This window comes from Paramacrobiotus metropolitanus, unplaced genomic scaffold (assembly GCF_019649055.1).
Source record: "Paramacrobiotus metropolitanus isolate TYO unplaced genomic scaffold, Prichtersi_v1.0 Parri_scaffold0000037, whole genome shotgun sequence".
Lineage (NCBI taxonomy): Eukaryota > Metazoa > Tardigrada > Eutardigrada > Parachela > Macrobiotidae > Paramacrobiotus > Paramacrobiotus metropolitanus.
In genome coordinates, this window is record NW_026570257.1 from 217201 (window position 1) to 242137 (window position 24937).

Sequence of the window (24937 nt, forward strand, 5' to 3'; positions counted from 1 at the left end):
AGGTCTACCGGATAATTTATTAGTCGTCACCTTTTCAATCTGCATAAACAGACCAGCGCCGGCAAAACGTGCTCGAGTCAGCCTGCCGCTTGCTCCAGCCCTTCCACCGCGGAGACTGACTGTGCTCTCCCTCCCACCTGCATAAGAGGTTCTGTGTCCGCACCCAGTGGAATAACTGGTTCCGCTGTCAGTTGTACAAATTTTTCACGTTCCAGTTCTATCGGTTGTTGCGACTCCACTGACATTTCCATATCCGGCTCGTCCACTGACTCCGGGCTTTCCAGTGCCCGCTGTTCGGCCACACTGTGCAGGCTGTCGATTTCTTGCAGCATCTTGCGTTGTTTGGCACGGAATTTGGCACGTTGGTCCTGTGGCTTGGGGGTGAATACAGCCGGGTAATTTGATGGGTAACCTTGAGTCGTCATACGCGGAGCGCTACTGTCGTGACAAAGGGATGACGGCTTGTAGACCTCTCCATTCCGCGAAGCATTGATAATTGCCGTTAACAGTGGGCCAAGCCGCTGTTCTTCCGGCTGCTCGGCCAGAATCGCAGTGGCGTAACAGAGATAAATCAGTGCGAAGATGACCGGGAGAGCTTTCATTCTAATTTCTAACCACGGTATTGTGGGTGAAAAGATAGAATCTGCAGTGTCAGGCACCAAAATCCTCAAAGAGCAAAAATTTCAAATGTGCTACCCTACGCCTTACTAGCGAGCAGTTCAGTCAATGTAGAGCAAACAACTCAGCAGACTGACTCACACTTATTTACATTCAAGATGGATTGTTTACCAATAAAGTAAAAGATGCCACTTAATGATTACATACTTTCTTCAGCTGTTGAAACCAAATTACTTGCATCTAGGGGCCATTGTTAGTCACCGTGGTAAATCTTTCCATTCCGTAATCAGTCCACTGATCCTCTAACCAGTACGTTCAAAATTTTTTTAGAATGGGTTTGTGTTTTTGCTTGCTTAAAATTTTATTGGGGACATGTATTTCTGCTGATTCCACAGCCTAAAAAAGGGTAGCATTATTCTCAACGGAAGACTTAATACAAGATCTACTACACACTTAATTAGCGTGCAAAGTATCTGCAGTATAAAAGCAAAAAAGCTCTCAGAGTTTAATATTAAAATATCTTTAGAGTTGACACTGACATACGTATGCTAGTAAGTAAGACCTGGCACCTCAGAATTTTAGTTCACTACTCTACGATTTTTTTCACAATACCAGCGACAATTTCGCAGATATTCGCAGTTTAACATGTAGCAAAGTCAACTTGATGAACGCAAATTTAATTAGCGCCGCAATGCCAGGAACTGATCAATGTATCTGATTTAGTAACGTAGATTGTTTGAAATAACTTAGTTTCAGTTTAATAATTTTCAGTAAGTTTTGAAAATACAGAGCTCTGTTATTACTGTACACGAATACTTATTAGTTATTATCAATGCCAGATTTCGGCCCCTTTTCGTTTCCGCCAATGATCTCCACTTGGACTCTACCGATTTTTCTGCTCTGAAGTGTTACAGAGTCCTTTCACTGTGGCGGGGAGCCTCCGATTGTTGACCTATTGCCAACTTGATTTTGCAGTGCCGGGTGGTCACTCCAAATCTTTTTACCAAGTATGTCATAACCTTCACATGGACTGCTGGTTTCCACGGATGTAATGCTTATTTTACGAGTACATTTGCGTAGTATTCTGCAATAACAAATCCAATAATACCAAAAATTCATACAATATTCCGAAGGTGTAATTAAATCTGGATAAAAACTCGTTGTAGGAACAATCTGTTTAGTATCTTTCATACGAGTAACTTTTATTAGCTGTATAGTGTATACGTTGAGAATGGCCTACAATTATTAAGACTTAGTATGCTTCGATATTTCTGAATATAGAATTGATTTTTATTGATCAGTACGTAGCGAAAAATGCAGTACAAAAGTATCGGTTAACAATAACAACTATCCATAATATCATCTCCGTTCAGCTAGGTGAAAGGCAAAGTACAAATCATCTTTCTCTATCTTGTCGCTAAATGTACCGAGTACAGAAACTGCATCTGAATATAGATACACCGCCACTTTAGTTATATGACCGTATTGTATTTCAGGACACGACTATGACAGAACTGCCCGGGTTGGTTCGCGCAATAGCTTGAAATATCTACTGCTGCCGCCTTTTGAAATGTTTTGTAACAATCACGCAAGAATTACAAAAAAAAACGCATCCGTGCCCATAAACCTGTGCTCCGGCTGCACAGTGTCCGAAATACGCGGACGAGTGCTGGACGAATGGCTCGCATAGATCCCCTGATACCAACAAAACCGCCTTGTGGGCCAATACTCTACGTTACGGGCCACTCGTGGGCCAATACTACGGGCCAATACAGACCACGATAAACATGCGGTGGTTTCTCGGGAAACTCGATTTTTCTCTGGACTACATTATGCTATATTTAAGCCTGCTTTGGCTCTTCGACTTTCCGCTGCAAGAAAACCGATATCTTTGCGATTTCCAACGAAATTTCAAGTTACTTTTGCAGCAAAAGTACTTAACTTGCAGATTCGCGCGAAAAAACTTGTATTTTATAAGGTTTTGACCCGACAAAAAATTGAACCAGTTATTTTGTTTTATTTTAAAAATTTGACCATTTTTTTCCATTTAATTACAACTATTTCGTAACTTTTTGGATTCTCAGCGCTATTCCAAGCCACTTGTGAAGAAGACAGACCGTAAACCATTACACTACAACCGACCATGACACACTGAATGCATAAAACTTTAATTTGTGACATCAATTTTTCTGTGTCCAGTTTTCCCCGATGAGTCCACTCAAAGAACAACAAAAACATTTGCAACAAACAATCAGTCGAAAGGCTGCGAGCCACACTGGTAACAAAAATGCCGGCAAGGACAACTGTCATGAATCCGGATCACTGGTCAATGCGACACAGGCCGCAAGATTAACCGGCTGAATTCGTCATAAAAGAATAAAAATCCATCTCGTTTGTTTAGAACAGATGCAAATGGAGGGAATTAATCCAGTGGATGGTGGACACCCACGCCGGCATCCGTTTTAACAGATCGTCCATCAGCGGACTGCTGACCGTCAGAAAATGATTGACCACGCCCACTTCCACCACCCCGGAAGCTGCGGACGCCCGGCTGGATCCAGATCCGCACTACAAAGAGCACGAATTCAACTAACGCACCCGCAAACAATATGATCAAGCGCAATACACTCCGTGACTCCATTACGGATAATAATATTTGTTTTCCTCAATCTGCTTCCATTCTTGTCAGTTTTTCTATTTTTTATTTTCGTTTATTTTTGTGCATTTCAGATTTTAAACTGTATTTTTTACTTTATTTTATTTTTTTCATTATGTTCATTTTTATTCCGTCAGTTTTTTTTATTTTCGTTCAGTTCTTGCTCTTTTTTTCGTGTTAGCTCCGACCGCTCTTAATCGCTATGTTTGCACAGTACCGCTCTGAAACACTCAAGATGTTTTTAAAAAGCACAGAAAAGGAACGATTTTTTCCTTAAATTACCAAGCCGATTACCGATATACACAGTTAATCATGGCGCTTAAACGCTTAACTCAATCCATCTGTGAAAGTAAAAATTCCAATTTAATCTGTTGTACATATATACGGTGCTTGTAAATACTATATTTCTTTTAATTTAATTTTGTATATTTAACGAGCTATTTGTCTATCAATCCTACCCGCACATCCAGCCAGAAGACCTTCTCATACACCGGCTTCTTGGGATTGTAGCCGGCCACCAGGAAGACGAAGAAGCTCTGCTGATCGCGACTGATCGGTCCCTGCATCGGCACATCCGCCGTCAGATTCCACGCCAACAGGAAGCAGTGCGACAACGGCGATAAGTACACATTGCTGTGATCAACCACTACAAATCCACAACTTTATTAATTTTATAACCAAACGTGCACAAAATAATTGCAACAACATTTCGAAAAAAGTTCAACTATGCCAATAAAATCCCCATAAAACCTAAAAATATAAGCTGAAACAGAAAATAAATATAGAGATATATCCCATTAAGAAATAATTTATCATATTCTATGCTATCGCATCGAGCTTACGCTGTGCAGAGAGAGTGATGCGGTGCGTCCGCCAATTTCCTTCATGATCGAGCACCTGTTCGTCCAGTTTCTTCACGTTCGGCTGATACGGGACACTGGCCATTTCCGGCACTTTCACCACTTGATGATGCCTAATAAAAACCATCAAATAAATAAATGAAGTAAAATAAATCAATTCACACATAAGTAACATAATTCTACGAAAAATACGCAAAAAACAGTAAACACTAATAACTGGTAATTAAAATTTTGTATAATCATAACCGAATGCTACAAGAACTGTAAATGACTGTCTATAATGTTTCCCATCATTTAACTGCAATTTTTTCCAAAAATATTACCAACGCTCAAAAAGAAGAAATACGACAAAACACACGCGCTGTGGCCCTTAAAAAACTAACTGTCTCTGCTTTAAGCCATACTTTAAGTGTTCCATCATTGGATAAATAAAGGGCAGTCCATAATACAGCAGATCATGGCGCATCGGTTCGGTGCGCTTTTGCACTTCCTCCGGTGTGGTATCGAACACCTGGCCCAGATTGATGGGTGACACACCCTGAAAATCCAACGGCACGATCCAGACGCCGTTATCCGAGCTGGTCAGCGTTCCGTTCCGGTTAAAGGTCTCGCGGTGGAAATGCTACCGGCAAAATAAACCAGAATTATCCAATTCGATTTCTTATACCGACAGTCATGATTAGCTACGGCCTATGTAATTATAGAATAAAAATGAAACACATTTTATAAAACTTTTTAATGTATCCGAAATTTTTTCATGGGTAATCATGGCCGTTTCACAAATCGCATTTTTTCCAGTGCATTTTCAGAGTAATTATTAATCTGAACACTTTTCTCGCGCTGTTCACACTCTGCATTTTCCCATTTTCATACTGAAAATTGTTTTTAAAAAATCATTAAAAAAATCATTTAAAATCCAAAATTAATAAAAATTTATTTCAATGGATCAAAAATTAAAATCATTAAAAATTAGAATAAAAAATTTACATCATTTATCCATGTAAAATTTTATTCTCAGCATTGTACCTGCATAGCCAAACGTTTGGGCACGAGCGGACCCGGTGGAGAACTGTAAGGGAATCCCACGCTGGAGAACGCGACGACTAGCACCGTCGACACGAACAGCACCGCCGAGAATTTGACAATGAGCCATGCCACCCACTTCTCCGTCACTTCAATCAGACTACTCTGCAAAACGATGGAAACAGAACATATTACCGACTTGGTGGCAGCTTCAAGCAACAACCGCGATTCTGGCACCGGAAGTCATTACAACATTCTTCACACATACTGGTCTAACGCGCAAAGAAATAAAAAACGGAAAAAATAGTAACATTTTACATCGCTATCAGTTTACACTAGTATTCACTCAACTGGATTCTCAACATGTACACTCAACTGGATCCATGAATCTAAGGCTTTATGCCAGTACACTACATCATCCCATGCACAAACGGCATTTGTGCATGCATTTGTCAAATGCATAGTTCAGAATTAGCGTACTGAGAAGTGTGAACTCAACTGCATTTGAGCAAATTTGACAAAAAAATTAATATTCAAATTTTAATTACTTTCAAAATAATAATAAATAAATATCTAGGATAATTTTCAGAAAATACATAATAACAATAAAAAGACGCCAAGCATAAAATTTATAAATTAATACATAAATTAAGAAGGATACGGACGTAAACAACAAAGATAACAATTCCTTTCCAACGAGCTTAAAAAAATGAAAGATTTTCACAATGTGCACTCAGTTCAGAAACCAAATATTAGCAATTTTTTAGGCCGGGAAAACCGAATTATACTGTATATAAGAATAACCATAAATTATCCTAATTTATTATTATTATTTATTCTTACATAGTAGCCTCCGACCAGCACCGTGATGCCGGCGACCAGGACGGCCAGCGCCACGTCGGGATTCAGCTCGGAGCCGGTGCGGCCGAAGATGGGCACGAAGACCTCCATGGCCGACGTCAGCACGTACAAGCCGAAGACGGTGGGCAGTGCCAAGCAGATCAAATGCGCCATCACGAAGGCAACCACATCTGCAACAAAAAATTCACATCACCACTGAGAACGCACTTTTGCTTCGTAAGCAATTTAATTCTGCTGCCAAAATCAAGCTGCGAACAACGGGATAAATCTCCTTATAATTCTTATAAAAAAAAATTACAAATTACTGTTTTAGTACGGACACAGTACGCATTCCATCACAATGACTTAGAAAATTCAATCTCCATTTCCACAAATATTAAGGGCAAAAAAGTTAAAGGCAGACACCATTACAACTGTAAAACTACATTTTTCAAAACGATCACATTCAGCTTCAACATCTCGTATTTTTTCTCGCTGACGAGACCTTACACTACGTCACTCAACCAACAACACAGAACACACTACAAGTCCACAACCAAACAAAAGCTTTCCACATAAATGCTAAATTAAACGCACCTTTGCGGACGGTCGGCTGCATGTGCAGCCAGATAAAGCGCAGCGGGATGGGCGCGGCCACGAAGAAGAGCGGGACAAAGGCGGAGGTGAGGCCCTTGACGGTCATGCCCACCAGGATGACGATCCACACTAACCCGGTCAGATAATACACCAGACTCTCTTTCAACGCCAACGGAATCGACACCTACACACAGCAGCAAAAGATTATAACAATCCAAGGGAAAACGAATCAATAAATTACATCGATTAAATAAAATACAGCAAGACCGAATAAAATTCACAGAAATTAAAGACAAAGATTTACTGAACAACACTAATACAGAAGACCGATAGAAAAACACAGAATAAATACACGTTAACACTCTAATTTGTAAGGAAAATTTTTTGGATAAACAGAATATTAAAAAAAACGAGGAAATACCAGAAAAACAAATGATCACCAAAATGTTAAGACTACGACACAACCATAGAAAGAAATCACTCGTATCACTTCTCATTCCGGACCGCGCGAAAGTAATACACCAATAGAAAGTCGGTTCGCTAGCCACCACACTACATTCCTTAATCAAAAAATAATAGAACGCATGGCGTGGGCCGTGGTGTGTTATTTTATGCCTGCTAAGCATTAAATAATTCACAGCAAAAACAACGCCATTTGCAGCACAAATGACAAAAACGATACAGTACTAAATCTTACAAGTTAGCCCAAAACGTAAAATCAATCTCGTGTTATAGCAATACAAATAATAAAACGCTAATAACAAAAAAATTAAAACAAATGAAAATAACGTGACAGAATAAAAGGTAATCCCGATCGCTGATTACTGGAAAAATTTTTAATTCAACGAACGAAATTAATATGAGCAGTTCCCATATCAGAATATCCCCTTGGCCACACTCTACGTTTCTCTATTAATCTGCTACCAACTGTGCCGTAACTCTTAAGTCTGTGTTCGAGTCGTAATGCAGAAATTGTGTAAAAAATTAAAAAAATTACAAAGAAAAAAAGCGCATTCACTTTCAAAGAAACAAATCAAAAGAATAAGTTAACCAAAAATGTAATAAATTATATAAATGCCATAATAAAATATTCGCACCCACCATATCACGATAACCGAACAGTCCGGTGTGCAGCGCAAACACCACGCCCACCGCCGGGACGGCGTACAGCGCCACGCTGAGGACAGGTCGGGCGAACCAGCTCATGGGCGCCAGCAGACTGACGGCGTAGCCCAGACCGCCACTGACCGCCACGGGCAGCGTCCAGCTGGTCAGGACCACCAGCACCCCACAGACCACGCCCTTGAGGATCGGGACGTCGGGGAAGAGGGCGCGGGCGTCGCGGATCTCCCGCTGCAGCTCCAGGAGGATGGCCAGGCTGGCGGTGACGGCGAAGAAGTAGTTGACCACCAGCCCGGTGAAGTACGAGTACATGATGAAGGTCAGGCCCAGGAAATCGTAATACACCGCCGAATCACTGGCGCAGGTGACGCAGTTCTCTGCAAAAATATCACGAAGTTCATCAGTATCATGAAATAAAAGCAGTTGAACACAAATTTACAGTGCGAATTACAAAAAAAGCGAATAAAAAAATTAAACAATTTGAAACGCAATTAAAAAACCAATTTCGCTACAATTAAATTATTAATACGAATAATACGATTTCGCAACAGGAAACACCAACTAAAATATCACAAAAAATAAATTACAAATCCTGCAGTAAATAACTGCAATTCGGGTGACTAACTGCATCAAACTTGAGGAAAATAAAATACAGATACAATCCAACGCTAAACCCGCCGCACTGCGAAATCCCCCATCAAATGATTAATGTTGGCAAAAACTGAACAATAATATCACCCGACTGAAAAATCATTTCCATTCTTAAAAATTAAAAAAAATCGCTCTTTGCCTATTGGTTTCAGTGCTTCAACCTACCCAGATCGTAGAATTCTGGTGAGGTCAGAATGCCATAAATCAGCGCCAACAGATTCTCTCCCGACCGCTGCAGGGTCCCGCGCGTGATCTGGTCAATAGTGTCGTAATGCGTGTGGTAAATGTAACCGTTCTCAACGTAGGCAATATCCACACCTAACCACCAATTAATTCACTTAGTGAACTTCCATTTCGGCAACCTGAAAAATGCGCCAGAAGCAACGGAGACCGTACCCGGCAACTGGCCATGGTCGCGGAAGATGCGGAAGTCGGTGTCGCTGGGAATCACACCGCTCTGGAAGATCTCCTCGCCCATGGAATTCCCGCACGGGTACGGCACACGGGAGTAGGCTCGCACCAACCACGGATGTTTAGGCCCTAAGAAAAATTAATCCGTGATCTTTTAATAGGATATTTCAATATACCCACTCATACATTTTAAAATAAACGTTTCTTATTTATTAAATTTTTTTTCCTTTACGTTGTTCAATCTTGATATCTTACAGAATTTAAAGAAATATGCTCAGGGAAGTCATAGATATCAATTAACAACAAGCAAATCAGGAGAAAAAAATACTGTATAAAAGAGCACGACAAAGACACAAAGCCAAAAGATTAACCAGAATTATTGTACTTAACCGAACGTAATAACAGTGAAAACTATTTGCAAAACGCCACAAAATATCAACTGACGATAACGGAAAATTCTGTTACAAAACAAAAAAACAGCGCTCAATGAGTACAAGTATTATTATAATCGCGCCTGAACCACTCCATGCCATCGTTTGCATTTCTGAGCCCCTTCTCTACGCTCCAACCGGTTTTAAAGTGAACATTTAAAACGAGAAACTTCACTCGATAAAAGCCGGTTAAGAAGCAATAAGCCTGCGCGGATGGGAAATAATTAAATGATTCAAAATGCAATTTGTAACCAATTCGGTTACCGGTCTGAAACAGGGCGTCACGTCCTCCACTGCCGGCCGCTTCCAGGTTAATGAAGGCGGTAATGTCCTTCGCCCAGGGATGCTGCGTTACGAAGCCATGACTGCCCTGAACAATACAATAAAAAAAGGCTGATATCAAGCATTTTACTTTCGACATTAAATTTTACACTGTTAGAAATTAAGTTAACTACAGTGCTCTCACTATTCAAATACAATTAAAAACAATTTATGCTACCGTACTCTTAACAGCGAAGAACGGACTTTTTTCCATCCAAATAAACTGGGTTGATTTACCGCAAAAAAAATCAAAAGTTTTTGAAGAAAAGCAAAAAATTATCGGGAAATATGATTTTTAGCATGGTAATAAAAGTTTCACATTTAATGCCGCCCAACACCGCGGCAGGAATCCAGATCAGAAGATAGTGTCTGTAGATTGTATGTAACCAGCGACATTGCAAGCCACTGCACTACGTTGAGTCACACCAGAGCAAAACCATCCGGTCGTTAGCGTATCACAAGCATATCACAAAATCATAGAAACCCGTGATTTTTTTCATGGAAAACGGTGAATTCGTTTTTCTCCGCTAGTGATGCAAGAAAACCAATACGGAACGCGCGTAGTCAAGATCAGTTAGACAGCGCCGTGGCTAGCTGACCGTGCGAAATCAATCCAGCAAAAATAATTCAATAGCGTACTGTACCTGTAGAATGCTCTCTTCGGCCCCGTTAAAGAGGAAGAGCAGATTGGCCGGGAGAGTGCCGCGCTGCGAAAGGACCGTCAGCACTTCCAGCATACTGACACACTGCGCTAGATCGTCACTGGCCCCGTCCACGCCGATAGCCGCGTCAAAATGGCAGTTGACCAGCAGTGTGCGATTCGAGTCGGCGTCCACCGGGCCGATGCGCACCAGCACATTGTGCACGTCTTGGTAGGCGTTGTTGAAACCTGCCGGATGAAACCGACCGCAATCAGACACCATGATCAAGGAAACATGCGTTTGCTGTCCGCGCGCAATTAGACAAATAAAAAATAAAATAATAAAAATTAGAATACAGTAGTATTTTATTTAGTATTAAAAAAATAGTATTTCAACAAATAAAGCAATTTAATTAGAATGTGGATTAATTTTGAATGCATAGCATTAAAAAAATTTAATATTTTTTGTTATTAAGTTTAAAAGGAATTTTCAAAAAATGGACTGACGTGGGAAAAAAACACAGAAGACGCTTTTCTAAGAAAACAAAAACGACACATAGATCTAACAGTTCAAGAAAAAATTATTTATGATTACACAACGGAATGACATGTATTCATTCAACAATAAGAATTAAAAGCAAACAAAAACTATAACGAAACTACAAAAACTACATAATTATTTTTACTTATAAAACGAAAATCAAGTGGAAATCTACAAAAACTACGCAAAAGATACACAAACAGGAATGAAAGAAATAAGAAAACTAAGTAATAAAGAAAAGAATAATCAAAAGTGAAGAAGAAATAAACAAAAAAAAATAGAAAACAAACCAAAAACAGACCGCAGACCAACTGAAAATAAAAATTATCAATAAGAAAAAAACCATCAAATAAATAAAAATATTTAGAAAGCGGCAAAAAGCAGCAGAAAAGCCAGACCAACGCGAGACACGATAGGAAACACGAACACAGGCACGGACAGTCCACCACCCCCCGCTACGATCAAATACTCCCCCTTACCACCTAGAAATGCCAGCCGGAAGGATCCACTAACCACCTGGTGGTCAATCTCCACCCGGTGCACCGGCGAGGCCTTCTTCTTGATGGCTTCCGCTTCCTTAATGATATACCGCGCGGCAAAGCGGTCATTCCCGTCCGTGCCGACGGTGCGCGGCCGGAAACTGGTCAGGACAATCAGATGCTGCAGCGCCCGGTCCTCGCTGAAGCGGGTCAGATCGCGGGTGTCGCCGTGCTGCGAACTGGGCCAGGGATCCGGCAGATGGGAGGCAATGTGGCGGGAGGTGAACTGTACGACGGCGATGTAGGCGAAGATGGTCAGCCAGCTGAGCAGACCGAGGCGCGGCAGGTTGCGGTCGGGTGCCGGCTGATAGTAGTGCTGTAAAGGCGAACGGGCGGACGGAGATTGCGAGGACTTTTGTACACGCTGACGGATATCCATGATTTATTTACCTGCAAATTTCCACCAATTTTCATATGAATACCGTTAAAGAACCCTTACAGTATCAAAAACAGTGTTATATAGTAGTCCAATGATTCGATCACAAACTTCAATGATAAGCAAACGAAATTAAAACTAAATCAAATCACAAATGTCTATAACAGAGTGTAGTTGCACATTTTTATTCGCTTGTCAGGCCTGAGTCAGAATCAATAAACCAGCGCAAAGATGAATGATTAATATAAATAAAGGTTAAGGACTAATATAAAACTAATAAAAAAAGATTACAGAAAACCGAAGATTAAAGATTCTTAAGATTAAAACTGAAACCGACGATTAAAGATAAATCTAAGCTTTCAAGACGAAAGTAAAACTAATCTAATCCCAGTCTGAACTTACAAATCACATGCAAAAAGGATCTTAGAATTTGACATTGAAAAAGAGCGGGAACCCGGCAAAACAACTGTCGAAAATGCAAACTAGCAAAGCGAACGAAATTAAATGGGGTGTTTTAAAAATGTGTAAAATTACCGCAGTTATGGATACCAGCATCAAATGATTAATTAATCGTCCACGTAACGAAATATCCGACAGAAAATAATCACAAAAAAATTCTACAATCCTTGGCCATGTTTCATCATTAGTACATTCGGCAGCTGTGCCACTAATCAAAAGTCTAGTGCGAAATAAATCATAACTGACAAATATTTCGGCACCGGAAATTGAACCGCACAACGAGGCGGAAAATTCTACCAGAAATAATCAAAAATTTGCAGACACTGGTGGATGACATAACGCAAGTTAAAACTGGATTACTTCCGATTAGATAAAAATGCAAGATAAAGAAACCAGAGCAGCCGATAAATTTTTAGGACTCTGCCTGTAGGCTGTCGGCAGATTGTTACGAATTAAAAATTCAGGATGAAATTACTACAAAATATTATTTCTGTGTTTACTGTACTCTTTCCACAGTTCTGATGCAATATGACAAAATAAGAAATTCATTATTTTTTTATTAATAAAACTTAAAGCTGTTCTACTGCCAGGAAGGAACGAAAGTGTGATGAAAGCCGATAAGATGTCAAGGTTTCGGTTGCTTGGTAACAAAAATTCCCGCTAATTCTACGGCTTCCGTTGTGCCAATCATAAACTGTTTTTTTGGTTCAGTTTATTGTTATTTTCGTAAATTTACATTCTTAAACAAAACTACAAAAAAACTGCAAAAAAAAAGAAGACAAATGCAGGCGGGTATGTTGTTTAATTTAAAGACAGGTAATTTAAATTTAAGTCATATTATTTAATTTTAATTATCTGTAGAGCGCTCATGTTCTATCAAGCACGAACAATTTCTAACAGATTAGGTACCGCGAAACGCAGAACAGAACAACTCCTTAAATTATTTTATTCCATCTCCAAACTAAATGGTACACTCTACGATTCACACTCATGACTTACCGTTAAATAACACACGAAAAAATCCAAATAAAAAATCTCCAAAAAATTCCCAGTAAATCACAAAAATCACTCCGGATGGATATCATAATCCCTCATGGCGCGCTCCATCCTCCACCACCTTCCCCACACCCCCACATCCACCACGGTGTCCCACAAGCGCTCCAGCGGCACCTTCAAGTACTTACACCGTGCTTCGTACAAATCACAGCCTTTATCGAAATCCCTCCGCAACACCACCGCGGCCAGCCCCCAATTCTGATACTCCAGCCGTCCCTGATTGCGCAACCGGCCCACCTCCACCAGAAACTCCTCGGCGGCCGGATTACGGCTGCGCACCGGCACTTGGATGAGATCGTTGTTGGCGTCCAGCCAGTGATCGCGGAAACTCAGCTCGGTCGGGTTGCGACGGTACGCCAGATACGCCGTCAATAAACCGAGGCTAATGGCCACGGAGCGCCATGGACGGGCGCGGGAATCCTCGGCGGCGTCCTTGATTACGCTGGCGTAGTCGTCGAGGACGTTGAGGACGAAGCGCACTGCGGGGAAACACGGTTAAAACGTCAAGAAGCCATTTACGGCGCAAGGGGACGGTTCGCTGTACGTACCTGGTTTGAAGTTGGTGATCCGATCGCGTGTTTTCACTATCGACGGTCGGGCCAGGAATGTGCTTACGGAGTGCAGAGGAAAACGCTTCAAGATTACCGACATCTGTACAGGTGAGCAAATAAATCTAGCGAAGATGAGTAAAAAGTGAAGACGTGGGGATTTTAAATCGCTAGCAGCGATATTTCGACATCACGAGGAAACTTGTTTGCAAGAATGCAAAGACAGACAGATGCGGATAAGGACATGCGACTGCACTGCCAATGCGTTGAGCGCGCTGGTGTTCGTTGCGACGTCGGCCAAGTGCAATGCGGGTGACGTCGACAAGGCATACTACCTCCGGATGTCGCAACACTGCAATAGCTTTACTGTGTTTTAATTTGCAGTCTCATAACTTATTTCTGATTTTTTAATCGAAAATAATTAGTTTTTAATATCTTTGTCATTTGAGGTAACAATAAGTCGATAAATCCAACTAGTGCTAAATTCAGTAAATTGCTAATGCAGTTCACCATGCACTTGTAAATCAAAGTTTAATTCTACGCTGCTGTTGATTTCAATAGTTCACTTTGAAAATTTGTCGATTTGATTTTGTATTCATAAATTTTGTAAAATCTTAAAAATAAAGCTTTTGCTGTTGTTTAGAGTGCTTATGAACCAGGTTATAATGCTGAGCTCTAACAATAAATACTCACGGATGCAGTAAGTTAATAGTGAATTTCTCGTTATATAATTACAGTTTACGTATGTTACAGATTTTGAGAATTAAAAAAAATTGCATTTTACAGGTATTAGAGCTGATTGCACTGTAATTAAACACTTACAGATTATACATTAATGATAAATAAGTATAAGCACTTGTGCGCTACGATAACCTTTCTTTTTCTCATATATACACCAAAACATTTGGAGAGAACTGCAAACAGACCGTTCGTTTCAGGCATGAATTTATTATTTCTGGCAGCCCAAAGTAAAACGTAACATTAAAAACACTCGAGTAAAAAATACACGACGGCAATGAGTCATTAGTTCATATTTAGTCCTAGTCGTGCGGCATAATTGTGCACCACGGTGTCTCCAAATGCTGATTACTGTGCACCACAAAAGGATTCATAACTTTTTTGAAAATAATCATTTAGCGCATAGTGCTTGTGTTCTTGTGACTCCTATTAACGGTTAACCGGCATCATAATTTTATCCTGCGGCTATTTATAACTTTTTTATTCAAAATTAAATGTGTTGCTGTTGCAATATTAATTTTCATCTCACTTGCGTTATATTACGCAGATATAGTAATACCACATCTGGTATTATATGTGTAATTATATAAAATATGTGGAATTATATAAAATAACTTTATAGATGCAAACTACAGACTTGCACGAGTGCTACAGAGTAGTCGGCTTTCGGCCAGCACCTGATCAATGGTAATTGGCAAATAAAAAATAACCTTAATACGTTTAGCCGCCTGATGTTGCGGCCCATTTCTTTAAAAATTATATTCCTGGTAAGTATGTACGTGTAACTTACGAAGTATTATTTTTTGGTACTATTGATATTACTGGAGAATGTTAGAATGTATGATTTTATTATTGTAAGTGAAAAAGCATTTTAGTTACAGTACTCTGGAAGCCGGCATCTGCCTACTTCGAAGTGTTTAATTTTGACCTACAATTCAATGCAAAAAAATGATGAAAAAAACTGCGGCAAAATCTTTGGCGTAGCGAAAATTTCACTCGAGTGAATACAAGAAAACGGAAATTTTTAAATTTTTTTGACGGAGTTTTTTAAAAGATGGGAAGTCAGAAGGTGCATTTTTATGCGGGTGCCTCACTAAAAATTTTATAAGTAATTTTCCGATGCATTCCACAAAATTCGCCACACAGTTTTATAATTCACCGGTACATTCCACAAAAATCCAAAGGCGTCGCGAAATTACTGAAACGCACTATCAGCCAAAATACGAGCGTATAGATATAAGAGCTTATTCTTTAAAATTGTAAACTGGAATTTCGTGGTATATGCCGGTGAATTATAAATTAAACTTTGACGTACGTAGTGAACAGCATTAGCAATTTACTGAATTTGGCACTAGTTAGAATTATCGACTTATTGTTAGATCAAATGACAAAGATATTAAAACTAATTATTTTCGATTAAAAAATCAGAAATAAGTTATGAGACTGCAAATTAAAACACAGTAAAGCTATTGCAGTGTTGCGACATCCGGAGGTAGTATGCCTTGTCGACGTCACCCGCATTGCACTTGGCCGACGTCGCAACGAACACCAGCGCGCTCAACGCATTGGCAGTGCAGTCGCATGTCCTTATCCGCATCTGACAGACAGCCGAAATGCAAACATATGACGGGCTGGTTTGGCTGCGGCACCGAATGGCCTGCCATAAATCCTAATGGGCTGCTGAACGGTCCATCAGAGCCACTCAGCTGCGTAGCCATCGCGCAGGCTGATCAACATCACAGTTGATCTGAAACCAAAATTTCGAAATCACGCGTTTGATAATCTTCTTTTTCATTTTATTGCGATTCCTTCGAAAGAATAAACTTCACAATTTAACTTACTAACTTTTAGATTTTCAAAATAAATTTCTGATATATCTAGAACTTGTTGCTTGTCAGTTCTTACACATTTGTGAGCTGAGTTGCTTATTATCGTCGTTTTCTGTGCGCTCGGGAATTTTCCCCGCGCTGTCATACTCCACGATGTCGCTCTTCCAGAACAGCCTGCGTTTCGTCGCCCGCAGCCCTCTCCTGCGTCCCCGCCACCCCGACCCCCTCGTTCTCACCGCCGCCTACCACGAGAACGTCATAAAGCACTTTGAAGCCCCGCAGAACGTCGGCTCCCTCAACAAGGACGACGCCAACGTGGGTACGGGACTGGTCGGTGCTCCCGCCTGCGGGGACGTGATGAAGCTGCAGATCAAGGTGGACGAGCACGGGAAGATCATCGACGCCAAATTCAAGACGTTCGGGTGTGCGTCGGCCATCGCCTCCAGCTCCCTGGCCACGGAGTGGGTCAAGGGGAAGTCGCTGGATGAAGCGGCCAAGGTGCGCAATACGGACATTGCCAAGGAGCTGTGCCTGCCCCCGGTCAAACTGCACTGCTCCATGTTGGCGGAGGACGCTATTAAGGCGGCGCTGAATGACTACAAGGTGAAGCGGGACAAGAAGGACGGGGAGGCGCCGCGCGCGGCCGCCGCCAACTGAGTGCGGGGTGGGTGCCAGGCTGTTTGGTTTCTCCGTGCAACTGTGAGAATTTTAAATTATAATATTCGATATATTATCTATAGAATTTAAGTGATTTAATCCTTGCGCTGGGCTTGCTTTGGTAAAAATAATTTTCGTGTTATTTGCTTGGAAATACCGATCGCTTAGTATGCGACAGCTGTATAACTTGACTGCGCCGCAATACTTTCCAGTTTAATCTTCTGTTGGCAGATTTTTCTGTGCGGATTTTAATGAATAATTCTAAATAAACAACAAACAGTAGAAGTACTGCAGCAGTTAGCACTCAGAATACTACGTACCTAATTGCAGGTACTTACACTGTAATTAGTGTAATAATGTGAATACGCAGTTCCATATAATAATAATACTATATAGTATTATAGACGCGTACTTAAGAAATTGTTAAAAGCTGCCCAAAATCAATATTTTGTATTGTTTGCTATGTGATATGACAATAACTTAATCATTCGAAAGGCAATGCAGACAGTTAAGTAATGTACGAGTATCATATAAACATCATCCTGTCACCTGTGTACAATTTGCAAACATGCACCTGTATATCAGTAGTTAATTGTTTGCATTTTTGTTATAGAATTCAGAAATGAATTTTTATACTGATCACAGTCAGGAGTAAACGGTTCTATAGCTCACCATCAGATGAATATGTAATCCTAATGGTAATTTAAGTACTGTACGTAAAATCTATATTAATCGTACAAAAAACAAAAACTGGTCTGTGAAACATGCAGTATTCATGCTATTACCGTACCCTTTTTCGAGCTCGTTAGTTATGGTTACGACTTATGATAACATATCATATTTATGCACAACAGAGTCGTCAACTTCCGGAAGGACAACAAGTACTTTAGTACCAGCGTAATATCTGATCATAGCGTAAAATACAGTTTATAAAATATTATATTACATATTTTGCAGTTAACGTTTCGTTGATTAATTTTTCCCCATTTTAAGTTCTGTTTTTAGTCAACTTATATTATATACTTGTATGCGTGCGATACGTCAGATAGGTAATTTGATTACTACTCGTATTTTGCGCAAGGTTGCAGAAAGTGGTGAGCACTGAGCTGAACACGTATCTGTACGCGAGCTCAGTTAATGAAGTATAAATTAGACACTTCGAGGTATACTACCAGTTCGTTAATAATTACTGTATTAGTACCTGAACTCGTACAATACAACCTCTTGAATTTATCAATAAAAAAATCAGTTATTTTTGAAGAAACTAACCAGCAAAACAAGAAAAAATGCTTTTCTTAGACAGCAATTTGGTTGGCATTGTTAAACTTACATTTAAATATACAGCGTAGTAGTGCGTTGTCTGCACAAACGTCCACTTGGGTACACATGACGCTACACTACGATAATTCCGCTTAGTACTCAGTGTTGTGTTCAGCCTTTTCGAGTTGCAACCGACGGAACCGAGCTGCTGTGCTCACTTAGCCGCACATCAGTCAACGTTGTTATCTTGTTTAAGCAATTGTTTTTAAACAGACCTTCAAAAATAGCCGCAAAATATTTAGCGGCGAAATGTTCCTGCTGTTCCTTAAGCCTAAAGCAATTCGAATACAAATAAAATGCAGGCGAATCCCTAAACTCACCTTCTTTTATCTTTTTATTTTTACATCTTTACATCGTGTTCTGCGTATTTAACTTGTTATTTTAATACAATTTTTATTGACATTACCAATGCCTGTTATGCAAAAAGTTTTCTGATTGTTTCTGCCTAATTTATACGGGCGGCACAGCGCATGGTGGGGGATATCTAATAAAGTTGTCGGAATTGATATCCTCTGTCAAATGTCAAAAGGAATAAAGTTGTCTTGTCGCGTTGTCGTGTAACCGGTACCAACGCAATCAAGGAACACAGTTAGTGCAACAAAATGCTACTTAATGACTCTCAGAATACCGCGACAATTGCAGACATTGGTTCAGTAACCGTATACATGTCACAGCGGTGAAAAAAATCCAAAGGCTTTTCAAAATGTTTAACATTTCCGTTAGCTTTCTTTATCACTGACTCAGTCTACTGTAGATTGTTTTACAGTAGCCGGCCACATGGTAAAAAGTGATCGGTAATGCTGATTTTGTCAAAAAGTTGCACAATGCGTGAATCCCTTAAATCAACAGCGAAACAACGGTGCGTATTGCGAGCACTTACCATCTGTTATTGCGCAGCTGATTGCCGCCATTCATCCATACCGGACAGCGACAATGTATCTGCTGTTAAGAAAACTCAAGTAGCTTTAACCGGAAATCAATAATGGTTGGCGCGCACGCGTTGCCACAGTATTTACAAATGTTGTGATACGACACGGCAGTAATTTCTTCATAGCAGTAACAGTAATATCGCACAAATCATGGACCATCGCCGGGCAACGATAGCGGGATCACGTGTCGAAGGGTCAAAACATTTCCGGTTGTGTTTGTCCTTTACGCGGGTGTCCAACGGGAAGCCGGTAGTTTTTAAGGCAATCTGCAATAATTTGCTAAATGGATATATTAGCTGCAAATTCGTTTTTAAGAAGGCTTTTACATGCAGGAAGATGGGCTTCGTTTCTCCTTCCCGGAAACAATCAAATTCGGGATCGACGAACCGTATCAGGTCTTCTTGACCTTTGAACCGGCAGTTCGCATTGTGTGAGTACAAAGCAATTTGCCCGCCCTGAACACTTTCATGAAATACAAATTTTTTTACTTCGTTATGTTGTTGCTTAGTTGAATTCGTTTTTATTACTATTTATTGTACATACCTACAGTACTTAGTTTTTTTACTGTAGAAAAATAGAAATTACGCGCAGAATGAATAATTTCTTATGCTTTTGAGATGTTTTGAGGTTATCAAATCGTAAGCATTATTGCTGAGATAAATATTGCTAGCAGTATTTTGTTAATCATCAAGACATCTGTTTTAACTTAAGCCGCATTTGTTTACAAACAATCATTATTATTGCTTTGAATTACTTTTATGTCGAAGTTAAGCGACTTCGATCGTTCTGACCTTTGAGTATGTGTACGTGACACACATTTCGATGCACCGCTGATTTTGACAGGACTATGTCCGTCCATAATGACCTGATCGACTTCCGCCGCTTGGGTACCAAAGTGGACCCTAACCTGGCCACCTACTGTGGAGTATGGGAACCCAGAGGCTTCCCGGTGACATCCTGCCATCATCGGGAGCAACTCAAGTTCGTCGTCGGCCTGGATGACGGGGCAGTGTTCATAACCAGTTTACAGTGCAAATTCTATGCCAAAGAAGAGACCAGTCACTGTGCATGGGGCGAGACAATGCATGCCATTCATTTCCAGTGTGTTACGTTGCCCGATAAGAGCGTCGTCATCGTCAAACAGGAACTGATGTAAAGTGAACGGTATTTACATATATCGCAGTACGGGAAACGTGCACAAACACATCAGGCAGTACGGAGTAATTATGTACGCTGAAAATAGGTTTAAGAGGAAAACGAAGTACTAACAAAAAAGGAAAAATGAATACGAAACGAGTGTGATTTCATTTATACAACGCCACAGGCTGAATAAACATCGCACATACTGTAAGTATTGCAAAAGCTATCGACAACGTAAGAATGTTACAGCAAACTGAGGCGAACAAGTCGACTTCGGAAACTGAGCTTCTGTTGACATATTCTAGCTTGATGGGTTTTTGCGGAGTGCACTGCAACATCAACATCAATTTTCTTATTCCGTTATTTCCAGTGGTAGTCACCAGTGCTGCACTGCTGCTCACCTCCAGATAACTCCGCACTCCTGACCGTGGTGCGAGAGTCGCCGGAACTCGTACCTCTCCTGCCCACAAGGTATTACCACAAAGTCCAATCGTATATCGGCGACGAAACGCTCTTTTTCACTTAGTGTTCCCCAGTGGCCATGAACGCATGGCACCTGAATGGCTTTCACACTAATTAGTTTTGCTGCGACTGCGGTTATCACGGGAAACCCCGATGATCGAGTCATGTTGATAAATGTGATAGCGATAGTTTGCGCCGTTACCACTTGGTCCATGCACCATGCAAATTTGTATGTGCCTCCCAGGGCAATTGTGCAGCAATCGAAAACAACATGTCGGTTTTGAGCTCCTTTTTGGGACAACAAATCTCGCCATAGTGGGCAAACCCTTCAAAATCCGAAACACATTTAACAGCATTAACTCAGTAGGACATTACCGGATGCGCATCCGCAATTATGGCTTTATCATGTGCATGATGACTTTATGCACTTACCGCATGAGCATCGCTTGTCCGTGCAAGTGCACGCTTAACAAGATCTCACTCAGAATCGGAAGTGCCACGGTATGAATCATGACATCTACGACCAGCAAAGAGTTACTGTGGACTTCTGAATCTTTTGCTCGGATAGAGGTCACGTTGCTTCGATGGCGAACAGCAAACGGAAAAAAATATTGACACTTGAGGTCTTATGTGTAAGTATAATGGAGTCAGTCACTTTAGTATGCAAGATAGGCGTCAATGGGTTATGTACAGTACAGATTAATAAAAATTCATACGTTGTTGCTCGTGACTTGTGGTACGTATGACGAAGCTGGTACTAGCGTGGCAATTATTCCTTGATGGCTAGCCCTGCCGCACGGCGCATGCAAGTATAAATTATCATCGCAAAAATCTCCCGACGTTAAGGAGCTGGTCTTTATACCGCTACGTACTTCTGTTGTGTACGCACCCACCGGTACGTGTGAGTGCGTACACAACAGAAGTACGTAATTATTTTATATACTGTATATCCAATAACATAATTTTCATTAGTATACTATTATTCTACTGTTATACCTACAGAGAAATGGCGGCAAATCATATTTCTGGGAATGCTTTTATCAGATTGCTGCTATCAGGTAGTAGCTTCGTTACCTTCTTCATGATGAACCAATTCTTCAACAGCCGATTTTTCAAGGAAGGGGTTTTTCGTAAACCATAGATTCAAGTTGCCAAAGTATTGCCGACACGCTTCGATTAAGTTTTCTTCACTCCAAATCATACTGTCATTCGGACTGCCCGCTGCATACTGTCCGCACACAAATCTTAACTGGTCTGCGTCAGCGCAAACAAAAAACCGGTGTTTTGTCCGTGTTTGAGCAGGGTATCCGATGCGCAACGCTTTCTGTCGTGCTAGCTCGATACAGCTTGTTATGGTATCCACACGTAAATTGTACTGGCACCCTTTACTCTGCTTCTGTTGAACCTCGTGTGGATGCTGTGGAACGATGTACTTGCGATAATACAAGCCATTTGCGCTATTCCGTTTGGCGAACAGGGATGGTTCGTCGAAAGCCGATCTGGTTACCAGCTGCCACAAATGAGCCACCAAGCGCGTAGATGAATCTGCAGCCACACTGTCCAGTTCGACGAAATACACTAAAATGCAGACCAGTATTATGTACAATACATGTAGGCTATTTTTGAAGAAATCAGCCGGTAAAGCGTTCAGTTCCAGTCTGCGCGATCGCTGAAACTTTTTTATGATTGTTATTGCACGCCTCGAAGTTCAAACGACTTCTTCGGAGTACTTCCATGCTACTGCGGATGATTCATAATCATGACAATTATTTTTATTTCAAACTGGCAGCACAAAACAAACAAGTTTTCCATAAGTAAAAGGTTTGTACTTATTGTACCGGTATGTGAGTGTGTATTTGTACCTCTGCGATAACTATGCAACGCTTTGTGGTCTTCTGAATGTGATAAAATAAGAGTAAAAATACATAAAACCAGAAAATCGTAGATGTACTCGTAGCACTTTTATTGGAATTTGTATATCTAACCTAACTGCAGGAACTTTTTTAATGCTGATTTTTCTTCAGTGCGCATTAAAAGCAAAAACGTTTAGAAAACTAAGAATCAGTCAGGGACTATTTGTATTTTTAATATCTACTTTCGCTTCGGTCCACCAGTGCACACCAGTTTCCCTAGTACAAATAACTCTCACGGAACCATGTATTATATAACGGTGAACCTAACTGGCTCTCGACCTTCCGCCAATGATTATTAAGTATTGACGATCATTTGTATTATTGGTACTTATGAGCAAGGTTAAAGAAACGAAAGGTGAAAGCGAGTTTTTAGCAACTATAGCAGGAGGTGCGCTTAAGAAGGCGAAACAAAATACTGCCCGTTTACGAGGGATTTATACGAATTTCTGGAGTTGTTTACTGTTTTTTTTTTACAAGAAAACAGGCACCACTAATCCGTAATGCTTGGCACAGCTAACTGTGAGAGTTGGTTGTGCCAAGCATTACGGAGTAGTATTGCTTACCATTTGTACTGCCAAAGGCTGTAGCATATGTGAAAATAGGCACAATCAGCTTGGCCGGTTGGAATTTGTACGGTCCATCGTCCTCCCTTCGCAGCGCCACATGCACCTTAAAATATCCTTTTGTTTCAATTTCGCTGTCAATAAAATTTCGTTGTGTATCCACAAACGGATGTGACCGGACATGCTTCATATGAATCCAATCGGAGGCGACCGTTGTGGAATTGAAATTAATGAAAACGTAGTCACCTTCAATATCCTGCATGTACCCCAGCCACCATTCGTCGTTTTCTCGCTGAATCAGTGCGGTGTTCCCGTGATTAAGTTCGTGCTCTGTGCTAGCACGCAATAAGCTCCGAAAAGGAGTCGATACGATACAATCCATGTTAATGGGCGAATAACGATGATATTGCACAGTGTACCGATTTGCGACCAATAAATACACAATTATGTACAAATGTGATACGAAGTTCGTCGGTTGCGTCCGTTAGATGGACGAGCAGATGGTACGCTGTCACGCTATTAAAATTAATATGTATCAGGGAACAGTAAAAGAGACAATGATACGAGTAGTTATTAATGTAAAGTAAGCTTAGCGAAAACTCTTTGCTGCTTTGTTTTAGTCCTGGAAGGGCTCTTTCAGGGCGTTACAAACAGTTTGGTGACTATTTTTTGCATTGTGAATCTTGTTTCGCGAAGCTAAGGGAATTCAGTGAAGTACAGGGTACTGCAACCCTGCATATCACGGGCACAGCAAGCTACCAAGCTCGGAAGTCATGCTCCTGCAACACGGCCAGCCACCAACGGACGGCGGCCCACTATTACTAGTATTACATTTATCGAACATCTGCTCACGGTCTGCAAGCAGCGAAAGTGGGTCATCTCTTGCTGTTCGTGAAAAGACTAAGCTTTGAATAGGTAATTATTATTATTACGTACTTGTTATTCCAAGATACATACAAAATCTGCTAGTCAGAGATCAGGTGTGTGTTTTCACCCTAGGGGGGCCAGAAACGGCATCGATATTGCGGCATTTCCTAACAACGGAACTCGTACACGTACATCTTGCTCTTCGTTATTATACTCGTACATCCTGAACACTGGATTACCCACGTAATAAAATTTTCTGATAGATCAAAAATTCCAAAATTAACTGTTTTACGTAGTCACGGTTCAAATCAGATTTTAAACCTAAAGCTTCCATTCACAAGTACTAATCCTACAATGAAAACAAAATCTTTGGGCAGACCGGCAAGCAAATCTGAACCAGTTGCAGAATGGCACGTTATGGGAACTGCGAGAGTTTAACCGCGGGTTTAAGATTGGGACTTGTAAGACATTTAATTTATGGAAAACAGTTATTTTGAGATTTTTGAACTGTCAGAAAATTTGAAACTAACGGGAACTTTGAATACGAGGGTGATCCGTTGTTCAAGATATATATAATTATGGTGGAAGTTATCTGTTTTAGGAGCTGAGAAATGCCGAAGTACCAAAGCTTTTTTCGTTTAACAATGTTTCTAACAATTTCATTTCGTTACTTTATAATTTATTTATTTATAACTCGTTAATTTATAATGCAGTTACGAGTACTTATTCGTATGACATCAATATTAGAAATAACTCCTGATCTTTTTTCTTTAAGTGAACTTTCTTGTTTCGCAAATTTCAAATGCTCATCATTTTTTGGCTTGCGAAGC

The 24937-nt window shown here is 40.5% G+C and overlaps 5 protein-coding genes across 7 annotated transcripts; 2 read left to right on the plus strand and 3 right to left on the minus strand.

Moving 5' to 3' along the window:
* Window positions 1-2770: 2770 nt before the first annotated feature.
* LOC129589790 (endoplasmic reticulum metallopeptidase 1-like) lies at window positions 2771-13217 on the minus strand. 3 transcript variants are annotated; one of them, XM_055484657.1, is made up of 14 exons: window positions 13085-13217; window positions 11194-11640; window positions 10175-10419; window positions 9474-9579; window positions 8764-8907; window positions 8533-8685; window positions 7696-8093; window positions 6595-6778; window positions 6001-6188; window positions 5161-5322; window positions 4539-4756; window positions 4117-4247; window positions 3733-3920; window positions 2771-3186 (listed from the first exon to the last, which is right to left on the minus strand). In XM_055484657.1, exons 2-14 carry the CDS (start codon window positions 11627-11629, stop codon window positions 3016-3018), a joined length of 2724 nt encoding a protein of 907 aa, XP_055340632.1. In that variant the 5' UTR covers window positions 11630-11640; window positions 13085-13217; the 3' UTR covers window positions 2771-3015. The 3 variants fall into 3 exon arrangements, with proteins under 3 accessions (XP_055340632.1, XP_055340630.1, XP_055340631.1); XM_055484655.1 differs by having other exon boundaries at window positions 11191-11640; XM_055484656.1 differs by lacking the exon at window positions 13085-13217 and adding an exon at window positions 12161-12659 and having other exon boundaries at window positions 11191-11640.
* LOC129589743 (mitochondrial import inner membrane translocase subunit Tim29-like) lies at window positions 13151-13792 on the minus strand. Its single transcript, XM_055484593.1, has 2 exons — window positions 13690-13792; window positions 13151-13620 (listed from the first exon to the last, which is right to left on the minus strand). The coding sequence occupies exons 1-2, from the start codon at window positions 13790-13792 to the stop codon at window positions 13151-13153; spliced, it is 573 nt and encodes a 190-aa protein (XP_055340568.1).
* Window positions 13793-16163: 2371 nt separating this feature from the next.
* Window positions 16164-17198, plus strand: LOC129589801 (iron-sulfur cluster assembly scaffold protein IscU-like). Its single transcript, XM_055484677.1, has one exon. It carries the CDS (start codon window positions 16410-16412, stop codon window positions 16911-16913), a length of 504 nt encoding a protein of 167 aa, XP_055340652.1. The 5' UTR covers window positions 16164-16409; the 3' UTR covers window positions 16914-17198.
* Window positions 17199-19268: 2070 nt separating this feature from the next.
* Window positions 19269-20318, plus strand: LOC129589744 (uncharacterized). The gene is made up of 3 exons (XM_055484594.1): window positions 19269-19411; window positions 19495-19592; window positions 20006-20318. The coding sequence occupies exons 1-3, from the start codon at window positions 19313-19315 to the stop codon at window positions 20316-20318; spliced, it is 510 nt and encodes a 169-aa protein (XP_055340569.1). The 5' UTR covers window positions 19269-19312.
* LOC129589745 (uncharacterized) lies at window positions 20277-23502 on the minus strand. The gene is made up of 6 exons (XM_055484595.1): window positions 23241-23502; window positions 22154-22342; window positions 21839-21985; window positions 21197-21281; window positions 20704-21090; window positions 20277-20631 (listed from the first exon to the last, which is right to left on the minus strand). The coding sequence occupies exons 1-6, from the start codon at window positions 23500-23502 to the stop codon at window positions 20604-20606; spliced, it is 1098 nt and encodes a 365-aa protein (XP_055340570.1). The 3' UTR covers window positions 20277-20603.
* Window positions 23503-24937: the final 1435 nt, after the last annotated feature.